The sequence below is a fragment of the Mobula birostris genome, chromosome 8 (genome assembly GCF_030028105.1).
Source record: "Mobula birostris isolate sMobBir1 chromosome 8, sMobBir1.hap1, whole genome shotgun sequence".
Lineage (NCBI taxonomy): Eukaryota > Metazoa > Chordata > Chondrichthyes > Myliobatiformes > Myliobatidae > Mobula > Mobula birostris.
The window spans coordinates 11,256,014-11,271,777 of record NC_092377.1 but is presented as its reverse complement, the minus strand read 5'-3'; the positions used below and the strand labels follow the sequence as shown (position 1 = coordinate 11,271,777).

The window sequence follows — 15,764 nt, the reverse complement described above, 5'->3', positions numbered from 1 at the left end:
ACAAGCTGTTCAATCCTGGAATCACTTTTGTAAAAAATATCCTGTATCTTATGGTCTCATGTACCGAATAAAGAGAAGACTTTCTGTTTGCCTACCATTGAGACAGATCATTCCATATATATACATGCATCGAGGTAGTACAAATGGTAAAACAGAAAGCAGGATACAGTGTTACAGTTACAGAGAAAGTACAGTGCAACTAGATAATAAGGTGCGAGGGCCACAATGAGGTCGGCTGAAGGATTAAATGTCCATCTTTATCATATAACAGATCCATTTAAGCATTTAGTAACTTCAGGATACATGCTGTCCCTTGAGCTGGGTAGTATATACTTTCAAGAACTGGTATCTCCTGCCTGATGTGAGGTGGGAGAAGAGAGAATGAGTGGATTGGGAGGGGTTCTTGATTATGTTGGCTGTTTTCCCAGGGTAGTAGGAAGTGTAGACAGAATCAACTAAGGGGAGGCAGATCTTAAGAAAAGAAGAGATTCTGCAGATACTGGAAATTTTAAGCAATGTGCTCAAAGTGTTGGAGGAACTCAGTGGGAGTTGAGATTGGCTGAGTTCTTCCAGCATTTTGTTTGTGTTACGATATAGGAGTGGTCTGGTTTTCATGACAGACTGGGCTGTGCCCACAACTCTCTGCGATTTCCTGTGGTCTTTGTGGATAGCAGCTGAGATTAAAAGACGAGACAAAGGATAGACACGAGATTCGGCAGATGCTGGAAATCCAGAGCAACACACACAAACTGTTGGAAGAACTCAGCAGGCCAGGCAGCATCTGTGGAGGAGAATACAAGTCGACTTATTGGCTGAGACCCTTCACCAGGTCTGGAAAGGAAGCAGGGAAGGAACCTACCAGATTGTACTCCTCCCCCTCCCCACAACTTCTCATTCTGGCCTCTGCCCTCCAGTTTTGTCAGTGTGGACTTTGCAGATTCTCTCTCTGACCTCTGGTTGCATCACTTTTGTCCAAAGGCACGCGGACTGGAAGGTTCATCGATCACTGCAAATTGCTTCTTGGCGTGTCGGTGGGCAGTGGAACCTGGGAGGGAGCTGATTGGAAAATGTGGGGAAGTGAAACGGGGCCGGAGCAGGGTTAGAGAAAGAAGATTAACACAAGAGTTCTGCAGAATAACACAAAGTGCCAGAGGAACCCTACAGGTCAGGCAGTCCTGATGCAGGATCTTGGCCCAAAATGTCAACTGTTTATTCCTCTCCATTGAAGCTGCCTGACTTACTGCATTCATCTGTGGAACGTGTGGTAAGGTAAGTGTTAATTAATGTCTAGGCAAGCATAGATTGCAGACAGTCCAGGCAAGAAAGATCTTTGAAGAACATAGTTTCCCTTTGCACAGCAGCAAACTGGAGCTGTTAGGCTTACCAAGACGAGATAAAAATGTAACAGAAAGATGCAAAGGGCACACACACCGAGTGAGGGACAATGGTTTTACTAATTGGTAGCTTGTAGTTTCTATTGGGTCAGCTGGTGGTGCAGTGGCATAAGCACTGGACTCCAAAGCAGATGGTCCTGAGTTCAAACCCAGCCAGGTCCCGACCTGGGCAACAGCAGTATCTGTGTGGAAGAAAGGCCTGGCAGTCTACTTCTGTATCTTGCCATGAAAACCCTGTGACCCTGTGGTCCATGAGGTCACGAATAATCGGACTCGACTTACCGACTGAACAACAACAAAGTTTCTATTGACTTTTAGCATCTGTATTGTGAATGGCAATTGATCTTGCAAATGAGGAATTTGAACATACACAAGGTTATCAATGGGCAATATCCATAACTGCTGATCAATTCTTTATAAAAACGGCATTTCTCTGTCCGGACATCAGAACATTGTGGAATGAGGGGGCCATGCTGTTCTCCATGTGCACAAGTAAAACAGAGTGTGGTTATGGAACAAATGCAGGTTGTCAGAGCCCAGGTAATTGGTGACGACACTGTCAGCATTCAGTGTGCATTACTTCAGAGCAGGATAGACAGTGGGCAGGGATTTGATGGGCCAAAGAGCCTGATTCTGTTCAGTCTCTCAATGCTCCCAGATTATTTGGTTGCTGCCGCAGGTGGGAGTTTGCGGTGCGTAAGTAAACTATTGTTCTCCGCGCAGTACAACAGTGACTGCGCCTTCACTACGCTGCAAATCCAACTGCAGCTATGTAAATGTATGTCTGTTTTTGAAGGACACAGGTGCTCTATATACTGTCACGCTATTCTGAATAACATCTATTGATGTGTTTCTGGAACAGGATGAGGCCTTCTGAGAATTTGTCCCTGTGCAGAGATGAGTTCCCCTTAAAAGGTAAAACATGTTGCATAGCCACCATTGCTTGGTCACCAATGGCAGCAGCCATCTTGTGTTGACGGGGTGTCCAGTTGCTCTGACCCACGGCAAATGACCATTGCACGCAACCAGTAGATGGGTGTTAGTGGGAGACATTCCCCTACGCTGCTGGTTGAGGTTCTGTGCTCTTGCTTGGCTTGGTGCATCCACAACTGGGAGGCCACTTCCCTCCTGGCAGGGTGGTGCGGAGATGCTGCACTTCTAGCTTTCACTCGATGCCATTTCTGCGCCAAGCTGGCCACTGCTGATTGGACGCGTGCATGCTTGTTGGAGTGAGGGTTCGAGGAGTTCGGGTTTCCGTGCATGCCTCATAAATGCAAGTAATTCTTCGGGTGCTGGAAATCCAGAGCAGCACACACGAGATGCTAGAGGAGCACAGAAGGGCAGGCAGCATCTACAGAGAGGAATAAACAGTTGGTGTTTCAGGTTGACACCCTTCATCAGGACTGGAAAAAAAGGGGGAAGAAGTTATTATCAATGTTGTTCTGTCTCACATGCACTGTGTATTGATTTGATCAGTCCTGCTGAAGGGTGTCAGCCTTGAAAGTCGAATCTATATTCTCTTTCTTAGATGTTGCCTGACCTGCTGAGTTCCTCCAGCATTTTGTGTGTGTTGCCGTGCATGGTTCAGCTCTCTTTCAAAGTGTGCCTTCCTTTATCCCACCTCTGCGCACTCTCCCTTTTCCTATATCTTGGAACCTTGACTGGCTTTTGGCCTTTCTTGCCAGGGTGCTCTTGGTCACTGCATGCATCGTGGCATTATATGAGAGGTCTGATGTCTTACTAGGGTCATTGCTTATGGAGTTGGATGGCAAAGAGGGTTTTGTTCCTCTGCTGTGCACTGGGACAATGCAAGCCTTCCTTCAAGCATTATACTCTTGGATGTAATGTAGTCATGTTCAGGAAAGAGCAATTCACCAAAGGTCTCTGCTCACCAAGTTCAAACTCATTGTCATTCAACGGTATACGTGTGTACCGCCAAACGAAACAATGGTCATCTGGACCAAGGTACACAGCACAGTACGTATAACTCACACACAATACATGAAGTAGCATTATCGCAAATAGAACATCTAGAACAGAATAGCACAGGGGTCAGGCTGTTCAGCTCACAGTGTTGTGCCAATTCAATTAAATGGGCAACCTTAGAATTCCCCTCTGCCTGCACAATGTTCCAATCGTTCTATTTTCCTCACACTCATGTTCCTCTCTGACTGTGTGAGTTTCCTCCGGGTGTTCTCGTTTCCTCCCACAGTCCAAAGACGTATTGGTTGGTAGGTTAATTGGTCATTATAAGTTGTCCTATGATTAGGCTAGAACTCAATCAGGAACCCCTGGACGGCAAGGCTCAAAGTGCCAGAAGGGCCTATTCCGCGCTGTGTCTCAGTGATTAAATAAATAAATTTCTTACGGTCTTACAATAAGATGCAAGGGCCAAATTGAGGTGGCCTGAGAAGCCAGGTGTCCATCTTATTGTACTAGGGTCTTGTAATGGCTGGTTAGAAACTGGCCCTGAGCCTGGTGGTACCTGCTTACAGGTTTTTGTATCTTCTGTTGGATGGCGGCGGGGGGGGGGGGGGGCGCGCGGTGGGGAGAAGAAAGAACATCTGGGATGGGGGGAGCCTGATGACGTTGACAGTGAGAAGAGCAGATGGAGTCCGTGGAACGGGAGAATGGTTTCCATGAATTTCCGAGCTGAACCCACAACTCTGTGCAGTTCCCTCCAGTCAGGGGCAGAGCAGTTGCCATGCCGAGCCACGATGCATCGGGATCTGGATGCCTTCCATGGTGCTCCGATAAAAATTGGTGAGAGTCAAAGGGACATGTTGCATTCTCCCGAGGAAACAGAGGCACTGGTGAGCTTTCTAGGCCGCGTACTCCAGGAAGCAGGGAGCCATAGAACATAGAGCCAGGAAGAGGCCATTCGGCCTTGACATGCTCCATCAATACTCCTCTTTGGCACTTGAGATAACTTGGAACAGAGGACATGGGCCATGAAGCGAGAAGAGGAGTAGAATCAGAATCAGGTTTAATATCGCTGGCGTATGTCATGAAATTTGTTGTTTGGCAGCAGCAGTGCATGATAATCAAACACTGTAAACTACAATCAGGAATATATAAAAAATGAAGTAGTTAAAAAAGAGAAGAAGCTAGTGAGGTAGTGTTCATGGGGTCAATGTCCGTGTAGAAATCTGACGGCAGAGGGGAAAAGCTGTGCTGAATCATCAAATCAGGCTCCCGTAACGGTAGCAGAGAGAAGAGGGCATGTCTTGGGTGATGGGGGCCCTTAATGATGGATGCTGCCTTTCTGAGGCAACGCCTTTTGAAAGCATCCTCAATGCTGGAGGGACTATTGCCCACGGTGGAGCTGGCCGAGTTTACAACTTCCTGCCCATTAAGTTTGTGCTGCTGATGATTCCAATCTAACTAATCATATCTAGCTGTACATGGTCAATCTCCCTCAGTTCCCTCTTTATTCACGTCCCTGTCTAAAAGCCTCTTAAATATTACTGTTACGTCTTCTTCCACCTCCTCACTGATAGTGTGTTCCAGGCACCCGCCACTGTTTCAATAAAAAACCCTGCCCTCCAGCATCACCGACACAAACACAGGAATTCTGCAGATGCTGGAAACCCTGAGCAACACAGGCAAAACACTGGAGGAACTCAGCAGGTCAGGCAGCATCTATGGAAAGGAATAAACAGTCGATGTTTCATGCTGAAATTCTTCATCTGGACTGTGAGTCCCTCTGCTACCACACTGAGAACATGTCTTGGCCCTAAATATTGTCTGTTTATTCCCCTCCTTAGATGCTGTCTGACCTGCTGAGTTCCTCCAGCATTTTGTGTGTGTTCTCTGTAAATCACCTGTAAACACTTCCCCTCCTCACCTTAGGCATATGCCCTCTAGCATTTGGCACCTCAGCACTGGGTAAACGATTTTGACTGTCTACCCTATCTACGTCTGTCATAACTTTTGAACCCTCTACCAGGTCAGCCTAAAACAATGTATAAAAAAAACGTAGGATTGTCCCACCTCTCCTCATACACTCCCTTCCTTCTCCACAGCTTAGAAAATGCTGGTTTCCTGACACTGTCCAGTCCAGGTGAAAGGTTATCAGTCTGAAATGTTCACTCTGCTTCACTCCCTCTGGATGCTTCCCAACCTCGTGAGCATTTCTGGCATGGTCTGATTTTGTTTCAGGTTTCTGGCATCCGCAGGGTTTTTTTCCCTGTGGGTGGGCTCTCATGCCTAAATCAGCACGTGGTGGATCAAGTCACACTCCTCAACTTGATCACTTTTTTTCTTCTTTTAACAAAAACGCCTTTATTACCGATTGCATTCAATAACAGTGACTAATACAAACACTAACATGAACTAAAATGTTCCCATCTCTATCAGGGATGATGTTTATCCCCTGCGGTGCCGAACCATCCCTACAACACCCCCATGGTACCTGTGGACACTGCATGTTCCCTCTCCAAGGTTACCCAGGCATGGATATCCCCCCAGAACATCACCAGACAGTGCACCCTGACAGAACCCTCTGCTGCCCATGTCCAGGACACATGGATAACTATCTTTGCCTGCTCTAGGAGCATGCTTACTTGGACATCCTCTCCCTCCTTGGCTCCTTCTGACTGGATGGCTGCATATATACTCTACCTCCTGTATCTAATAAAGTGGTCACTGACTGCGTGTTCATCTTCTCCTCTGCTGCCGACCATCCACTTCAAGGTTCAATGTGTTGTGTACTCAGAGATGCTCTTCTACACACCACTGTTGTAATGTGTGGCTATTTCAGTTGCTGTCACCTTCCTGTCAGCTTGAACCTGTCTGGCCATTCCCCTCTGAACTCTTTCTCTAACAAGGCATTTTCACTCACAGAACTGCCGCTCACTGGATATTTTTTTTTTTGTTTTTCACACCACATCTGTAAACTCTAGAGATTATTGTGTGTAAAAAAGAAAATCCCAGGATATTGGCAGTTTCTGAGATACTCAAACCACCCCATCTGGCACCAACAGTCATTCTATGTTCAAAGTCACCTTGACTACATTTCTTCTCCATTCTGACGTTTGGTCTGAATAACAACTGAACCTCTAGACCATTCCTGCATGTTTTTATGCATTGAGTTGCTGCCGCATGATTGGCTGATCAGATATTTATGTTAATGAGGAGGTGTACATGATACAGCCACTGAGAGGAAATAGGCTAAAATGAAAACAGGAGTAGCCCCCCCAAGAATCATTGGTGGTGTCCAGAGGGAAATATTTAAACCTCCCTCAATGTAACTAAACAAAGATCCCTTGCTTAATTACTGCTGTTCGTGAGATCTTCCTGTGTCTGAATAGGTTTACTATTGTCACATGTACCAAGACACAGTGAAAAACTTACCTTACACACTGCTCATACGGATCAGATCATTACCCAGCGCACTGAGCTGGAACAGAATGAAACAATAACAATGCAGAATAAGATGTTACAGTTACAGAGAAAGTACAGTGCAGGCAGACAATAAGGTGCAAGATCATAATGAGGTCAATTGTGAGGCCAAGAGCCCATCTTGTACAAGAAGTACATTCACGGGTCTGATAACAGTGGGATAGAAGCTGCACTTGAACTTGGTGACACACGCTTTCGGGCTTTGATATCTTCTACCTGATGGGAGAGGGGAGAGGAGAGGAGAGACGTCCGGGGAGGGTGGGGTCTTCGATGATTTCTGTGCTTGGCATGACTCTTGACGCTTGCCAGTTGAATTGCAGGACTAACCATACCTGTTCCTTTCTCCACAGCCGGTGGCCTCTTAGCAGCTGTGACCTCATCAAAATTCGGCCACTTGGATGCCTGCCAGGAGCCTGTTGTTCCCGTTCACAATGTCCTGGACAAGGTGACCAGTTTCTACCCAACCCACTCTGACAACTTCTACAAGAACATCATGATGTCTGATAATTTCAGCCACAGCACTAAGTTCTGACGCCTCACGCCCGCTGGTAGGGACGTTCTGGAACGAGGCGGAGGGGAGTCTTGTGAAAGTGCCGGCCATTCTGATATGGGACAGAGGAAGGGTGTGGTGGGTTGGGGGAATGGTCACTGGTTGGGGGAGGGAGTGAATGAAAGACCAGAGATTTAATCGTAGAGTTCAGGTGACTTTGTCCTGGTCAGTTGGCTAATGGACATCAGCTAAACTCTGCAGATTATCACCTTCTATCCACTCTCTTTCACCAACATTCCCATTACAGTGGGCCATTTCCTGCCCTCAGAGAGGGCAGGGATAAGAGATTGACCTGGGTGCAAATCAGCCAGATCCAGCAGTGGAATGAGTCCTCCTCCCACCCATGAATGCAGCCCAGCTCCACCCACTTCCTCCTACCCTTGAGAAGTTGACAGAAGGTGGAAGCTTTGGGCCAGTGACACTTGTGGAGTGCATGGGATGGAGAGGGCTTCAATGACGTTACACTGGGGTTGTCTTGGAGTCGTTTGCCGTGGGAACCTCCCTCGGCGGGAGAGGTTGCCCCTTTGCTCGCTGTACCTGCCCGACACAGGCACGAGAGTCCCCTGAATGGGGGGAGGGGTGCCTCATCCCTGTGGGGACAGAATCCACTAATAAAGGCCCCAGGATTGGAGGGAAGATGGGCCAGGCCACTAAACTAGAGCACACAGAGGCCTTTAGCTTGTACATCCCATCCAGTGCGTACATTCCATTAGCAACATCATAAGACTTTAAGACATAGGACAGGAGTAGGCCATTCGGTGCATCAAGTCTGCTCCACCATTCCATCATGGCTGATTTATTATCCCTCTCAACATCACTCTTCTGCCTTCTTCCCGCAACCCTTGACGCCCATATTAATCAAGAACCTATCAACCTCCGCTTTAAATATACCCAATGATTTGGCCTCCACAGCTGTCTGTAGCAATAAATTCCACAGATTCACCACCCTCTGGCTAAAGGAATTCCTCCTCATCTCTGTTCTAAAGGGACGTCCCTGTACTCTGAGACTGTGCCCGCTAGTCTATTTATTAAACATGTTTTTGTTCGACACGTCTAGAAGTATAAAAAGGACTTTGTCACGGATGGGTTGTGGAAATCAGGGAATGGTTCTGACTCAGACTGAGTCCTTCAGCCCACTGAATCCAAACTGGCTCCATCAGCCTCATAGTCCTTGCCTGGAGATGATCTTCCCTCATAATTCCACCTGAATCACTCTCAAATGCCCTGATTTATCTTGTTTCCCACCACCCTCCAGGCAGCCAGCCCCGGATCAGCTGCTGTCTGGCCAGAACTATTTTCCTTCACATTCCCCCTTGTGGCTTTTTCCACTGAAGTTGGATGGGACTACAACTAGAGATCATGGGTTAAGGGTGAAAGGTGAAAAGTTGAAGGGGAACATGAGGAGACACTTCTTCGCTCAGAGCGTTGTGAGAGTGTGGAGTGAAAGGCCAACACAAGTGGTGATGCAAGCTCGATTGCAATGTCTGAGAAGTTTGGGCAGGTACATCGATGGTGGGTGTATGGAGGGCTATGGTCCCAGTGCAATTTGATGGGAGTAGCCAGCGTAAATGATTTGGCATGGACTAGATGGGCTGAAGGGCCTGTTTCTGTGCTGTACTTTTCTATGACTCTATGACATTATGTGTCTTCATTAGATACATACAGTACAGTAAACAAGATCAATGAAAAATTACACTGAATTATCTAACTTCCGGTCCCATTCTTTCTCCTCCTGATCTTCCCAGTTCCTCCTACACCCACCCCAGTCCCCTTCTAATATTTATTCCCCTCCTTAGTTGCTGCCTGCTGAGCTCCTCCAACATGTTAGCGTAATGGCTAGCGCAAAGCTTTACAGTGCAGGCGACGAGTGTTCAACTCCCACCGCTGCCTGTACGTTTTCCCCATGACTGCGCGGGTTTCCTCCGGGTGCTCTGGTTTCCTCCCACGGTCCGATGATGTACCAGTTAGTCGGGGGAGGGTGTTTGGCAGCCGGGCTCGAAGGGCAAGCAGGGCCCATGCCATGCTGCATCTCAATAAAACAAATTGTGTGTCTCCCTCACCCATCAGTTCCACCCAATACCACTGCCCATCACCCATACGTTCCTCCTACTGGGTCCCTACCCTCTGCCCTCCACAACTTCCTCATATAACATACAACAGAGAACTGTACACCACTGGAACAGGGCCTTCGGCCTACGATATTGCGCCAAACCAGCTAAAAAGGAAGTCAAAAGCACACAGACACTTATCCCTCCTACCTACACCATGTCCATATCTGTCCATCTTCCTCACATCCATGAGCCCAACTAAACCTCTCTTTAAAGCCTCTAATGTATTTGCCTAAGTGTTGGCACGTGGTCAAGTGGTTAAGGTGTTGGTCTAGTGATCTGAAGGTCGTTAGTTCGAGCCTCAGCTGAGGCAGCGTGTTGTGTCCTTGAGCAAGGCACTTAACCACACACTGCTCTGCGACGACACTGGTGCCAAGCTGTATCGGCCCTAATGCCTTTCCCTTGGACAACATCGGTGGCGTGGAGAGGGGAGACTTGCAGCATGGACAGCTGCGGGTCTTCCATACAACCTTGCCCAGGCCTGCGCCCTGGAAACCTTCCAAGGCGCAAATCCATGGTCTCACGAGACTAACAGATGCCTATTTTATTTGCCTCTACCAACGCATTCCAGGCATCTACCACTCTCCGAGTAAAAATTTACCCCTCACATCCCCCTTGAATCGACCCTCTCTCACCTTCAATGCGTGCCCTCATTTCAACCCTGGGAAACAGGTTCTCCCAGGTTACTCTATCTCTGCATCTCATAATCTTATAAACCTCTATCAGATCTCCCCTCAGTCTCTGCTGTTCCAAAGAAAACGATCCAAATTTCCTACCATGAAATTCCAAATTTACCCAGCCTCTTGTGATAGCACGTGCCCTCTCAACCAGGCAGCATCATGATAAACCTCCTCTGCAACCTCTCTTTACCCCCAACATCCTTTGTATAGAGGGGCAACCAGAACTGAACGCAATACTCCAGATGTGGCCTAGCTAGGTCCTTGTAAAGCTGCAACATAGTCCCTCACATAAGTCTTCCTCTCCTATCAGATTCCTCCATCTTCAGCTCTTTATGGAGATGATAATTAGCTCTATTTGTCCCTTGTGCACTGAAACTGTGAAACGTGCAGTGAAATGCGTCATCTCTTCAACAAACAGCACAGTCTGAGATGTGCTGGGAGCAGTCCGCAAGTGTTGCTTATGGCACTTTTTTTTTCAAAATAACCCTTTGTTCAGACTCAGAACTCAACTCAGATTCACACTCCCCAGTACGACTATCTTACCGCAGGAGAATTGTGTCCTTGATTGCGACGACGACCAATCAGTGACAGCCTGGGACTGGTTTCAGCAGACCACTAGGCATGGATTGTTTTGGCTGGCCGCAACAGAATCGAACCCCAGTCACTGGCAGTTAAGTGCTGGAGCCACAGGCAGAAGCCGAGGGCTTTTCACAAGATTAGTGCGTGACGGCGGAGAGGTGGCTGCTTGGGAAGAGTGACACAGCATGGGGGGGCTCAGTAGTGTAACGAGTGGACCTGCTGCCTCACACATCCAGAGTACTAACATAACCTGTAGGTCTTTGGAATGTGGGAGGAAGCTGCTCACGTGGTCACAGGGAAGGACATACAATGTCCTGTGAAAACTGAACACAAGTCACTGTCACTATAAAGCATGCCATTCTCAGCGTTTTCAGACTACACATAAAGTCATAGAACACTACAGCACAGAATCAGACCTTTCAGCCCATCTAGTCTGTACTAGCCTACTAATCTGGACCTGCACCCAGACCGTAGCCCTCTGTACCCCTCCCATTCATGTACCTATCCGAATTTTTGTTAAGTGTTGAAATCAGACTCTTACCCCCACGTCTGCTGGCAGCTCATTCCACACTCTCACCGCCCTCTGAATGGAGAAGTTGCCCTTAAATATTTCACCATTCACCCTTAACCCATGACCTCTAGATCTCGTCTCACCCAAGACCAGTGGAAAAAGCCTGCTTGCACATTGATCCACAGCCCCGCTCATAAACAATTATTAAATTGAGAGCAGCTGGTTGTTAGTAACTAACTGTTTCTTGGAGCCCACTGTACCCAAATAAAACAATTAGACAACAAAGTCAGTGCCTTGGCTGTGAAGCACTTCGGAATGCTACAGGCAGTCCTTTGTCTCAGTGGGCCCATGTTGCTACAGTCACCCCTTTTCCTGTGATTACCCCTCTCATCAGTTTAAAAAAGAGAAAATACCTTGAAACTGTGACTAAAACTTGCGAACACATTTGTTCCGAGTTACCCGCTCTCTTTGACCTGCAATGCCATCATCCACCCAGTGGTGAACTGGGAGCTGGTGGTGTGCCTCCTCACCCCACTCGCCATACACTCACTACTGCCACCTCTTGGAGGCAGGATGGTATTGCAGGTCCTCTCTGAATACCACCTGAAGGTTACACCCAGGAGATCAGGAATGCTGAGCTTCCAGTCTGGCACAGAAAGACGGCCAATGTATTAGTTCTCACTCTGGTACGTGTGTCAGACACCATTATGAGTCAAAACACAAAATAATTGTCAGTCAAAACTACGTGGGTAATAACAATGAACTTGAAGTAAATTGGGATGCAGCATTGTCCGACGTGGTTGGACACGAGATTACAGCGCGGTTAACGCTGGCTTTCTGTGTTGCCTTCCGTTCATGCCTGAAAGACTGCTGATTGAGACATATTTGCGAAAGCTGACATCTAGTGGAACACCCTGGGGTGATTTCTGTGACATGGCATATCAAATACAAATCTCCCAGCCTGTTCCTTCATGTCAGCTCACTGATAAAACTTGCTTTGACATGCCTACAAGTGCACATGTGACACTTAAATGCACCTCCTCTGTAAGAACGGGGCAAGGCAGACCCACTGCCGTTCCCGGTCACAGGCGCCAAGTGTACTTTGCAGAAGCAATTACAATACCTCACTTTACCCCCTTTTCCATTCTAATGCTACAAAAACACATTTTTCTCTTATATGTGCTGTGAATTTGATTGTTTTTAGACCATAAGACACAGGAGCAGAATGAGGCCATTCGGCCCATTGAGGCTGCTCTGCCATTTCATCATGGCTGATTTATTATCCCTCTCGACCCTATTCTCTAACATATTTATTTAGAAAATAATTATGTTGGAAATACATGAACTTAGCAGCCCAAAAATTTTTGATTTCGCAAACTAGTCTTGTTGCAGATATTAATTTGACAATCATTGTGTTAGCTGAATGTTTTGTTAAGTTTAGACATTACTACTGTGTAGTACAGTGCATTTATATTTTTTTTATATGATGTTGTGTTTTTCCCACGTTACGTCTTTCCTCCACACCCTTGCCTCCTATCTGCTGATGGTAATCTGGTTACTCCTGTAAATATTTATTTATTGCAGTCTTCTGTGTCTTCCGTCGGCTAGTTGTGGTTTCCCTTCTGATGTATTTCAGATTCAGTGAAAGCATTTGCCTTTGTGCAGATCCCATTTGTCATTGTAAAAGTGCAAATAAACACAAGCTTTGGATGTGCAAATGTGATGTGTCTGATTGGGTGCTTAGTGTGGGAGCAGGTACTGATGGTGGGGGAGTTGGGAGAGCATAAGTACCTGTACTTACTGGCTCGTACGCACATACGATCAATCTATGCATTTAAACCGACTTTGTCATAAGCACCGAGTCTGGGCACCATCACAGCCGGGCAGCTGAAAAGGGTCAGCAATCATATTCCTGTGAATACAAACAAGAGACAACCTGCAGATGCTGGAAATCCAGAGCAACGCACACAAAATGCTGGAGGAACTCAGCAGGCCAGGCAGCATCTATGGAACAGAGTGAAGAGTTGATGTTTCGGGCTGAGACGGCTCATCAGGACCAAAAAGGAAGGGGGCAGCAGCCAGAGTAAGGAAGCTGGGGGAGAGGGGGAGGCACACAAATGAACAGGTGATGCTGATACCAGGTGAGGGGGGGGTGGATGAGTGGAGGAGCGTGGATGAAGTAAGGAACTGGGAGGTGATAGTTGGAAAGGGTAAAGGGCTGAAGAAGAAGGAATTTGATAGGAGAGGAGAGAAGACCATGGGAAAAAGAGGAGGAGGAGGGTCACCAGCGGGAAGTGATAGGCAGGTGAGGAGAAGAGAAGGGGTGAAAGTGGAACCGGAATGGAAAGAGAATGGGTAGAGAATGGGGGAGGAGGGGGAGATCGATGTTCATGCCATCAGATTGGAGGCTACCCAGATGGAATATGAGGTGCTTCTCCTCCAACCCGAGTTTGGCCTCATTGTGGTGGTTGAGAAGGCCATAGATAGACATATCAAGATGGGAATGGGAAGTCAAATTGAAATGAGTGGCCACTGGAATATCCTGCCTTTCGTGACAGACAGAATGGAAGTGTTCGACAAAGCAGTCCCATGTGCTACCGTTGGGGAAGGGGTTCCTGGGCTTGGAATTCTGTGACAGATTTACAAATCAGGATGATGGTAATGTGGAAGAGAACCTGCAGATGACAGGTGGTTGCTTTTCTTGGTGGTAGAGATGGGTGGTTTGGTGGGGTGCTGTCAAGGAGAGATGTCTGAGTTAAAGGAGGTGGGAGGACAAGCGAGGAATTTTTCCTTGAGGAATAGGAGGCTGAGAGGTGACCTTATAGAAACGTGTAAAGTCACAGGGGACATAGGCAGATTGAATCAAGAATGAGAGGGTGTGGACTTAATGTGTGTTGGAAGAGATTTCATAGGAACCAGACAGTCAATATAGGTTGAATGAACTTAGACTTTTCCACAGGGTTGTGGAATCAAAACCCAGAGGGCAGAGGTTTGAGATGAGAGCCTAAGGGGAAATATTTTACATGGAGGGTGGTATGTGTGTGGCATGAACCCACAGAGAAAGTAGTTTGATGCAGGTACATTAACAACATTTAAGACAGTTGGACGGGTACGTGGCTTGGAATGGTTATAGGCCAGAAGCAGACAAGTAGGACCAGCTTGGGAGTGGCATCTTGATCAACACGGATCAGTTGGGTTGAACAACCTAATAGTGTACTGTATTCAAGATTGTTTAAGTCATTTCCAGTACACAAGTGTAAATGAGAATGAAATAATCGTTAATCCAGTTCTGACACAGCATAGAAAAATGAAAGATAAAGAACACATTAATAATAAAAAAAACAATCAATATAAATACATAAGATAACTTATATACATAGATTGGCTTTGTGTCCATAAAGTGATACTAGGCTGTACATAAGATGACTGACAGGAGGATAATAAAAAAAATAACAATAATAATAGTGATAAGCAACAAAGATAAATTAATAAGTAATAAAGATAATTATAAAGTAGCATTGGATTAGTGGGTGGAGGTGTTGATCAGCTTTACTGCTTGGGGAAAGTAACTGTTTTTGAGTCTGGTGGTCCTGGCGTGGATGTTATGTAGCCTCCTTCCTGACAGGAGTGGGCCAAACATTTATGAGCAGGGCGAGTGGGACCCTTCATGACGTTACTGGCCCTTTTCCAGTGGGTAGGCTGGTGCTGGTGATGCATTGAGCAGTTTTGACCTGCCATTATAGCGCCTTCTTGTCCTTTATGGGTACCCATACCACCAAGCTGAAGGACATCCTCTATCCCACTGCTGCCAGACTCCTAAATAGATCTCACGAACAATAAGATGGACTCCCGACCTCACAATCTACCTCGTTATAATCTTGCACCTTATTGTCTGCCTGCACTGCACTTTCTCTGTAGCTGTTACACTTTATTCTGCATTGTTATCGTCTTGCCTTGTTCTACCTCAACACACTGTGTAGTGATTTGGTCTGCATGAAAAGTATGCAAGAAAGGTTCCTCTGTACATGTGACAGTACTAATACCAATACCAATCACTGTTCCCTCCAAAACATGAGGAAATCTGCAGATGCTGGAAATCCAAGCAACACACACAAAATGGTGGAGTGACCCTGCAGGCCAGGCAGCATCAATGGAGAAGAGAGCAGTAGACGTTTTGGGCTGAAACCCTTCGGCAGGACTGAACTGTACTCTTTTCCATAGATGCTGCCTGGCCTGCTGAGCTCCTCCAGCGTTCTGTGTGTGTTACTGTTCCCCCGAAGCTGCGTGGCCGTGGGGTAATGGAAATGCTCCCACACAAGTAGCATTTGTGGCCAGCAGCAAGGATTTTCCTTTATATAATGTCAATATTAAAGCGCATCTGCAGTGTTCAGGCCGTGTCAAACTTTCCTGCTCGGAGCAGTGGTTGGTCCCCACAGCTATAAAATAAATTAGGAAGAAATATTGTAGTTATTCACCAAGGCCCCTCTGTCAGAGGGTCATATGGAGTGCTAACATCATACAGCACAGAAATGGGTCTTC

General features: G+C 46.8%; 1 protein-coding gene across 6 annotated transcripts in view; it reads left to right on the top strand.

Moving 5' to 3' along the window:
• The window catches only part of adgrg6 (adhesion G protein-coupled receptor G6), a 181,053-nt gene extending 168,119 nt beyond the window's left edge, over positions 1 to 12,934 (top strand). For 5 of the 6 annotated variants that reach the window (XM_072264787.1, XM_072264786.1, XM_072264785.1 and 2 more), the window contains one exon: positions 7,148 to 12,934. In XM_072264787.1, coding sequence (XP_072120888.1) covers positions 7,148 to 7,329 — 182 coding nt within the window. In that variant the 3' untranslated portion in view covers positions 7,330 to 12,934. Of the gene's footprint in view, positions 1 to 2,256; positions 2,310 to 7,147 lie in introns of all 6 variants that reach the window. The other variant, XM_072264789.1, reaches the window with a different exon arrangement.
• Positions 12,935 to 15,764: the final 2,830 nt, after the last annotated feature.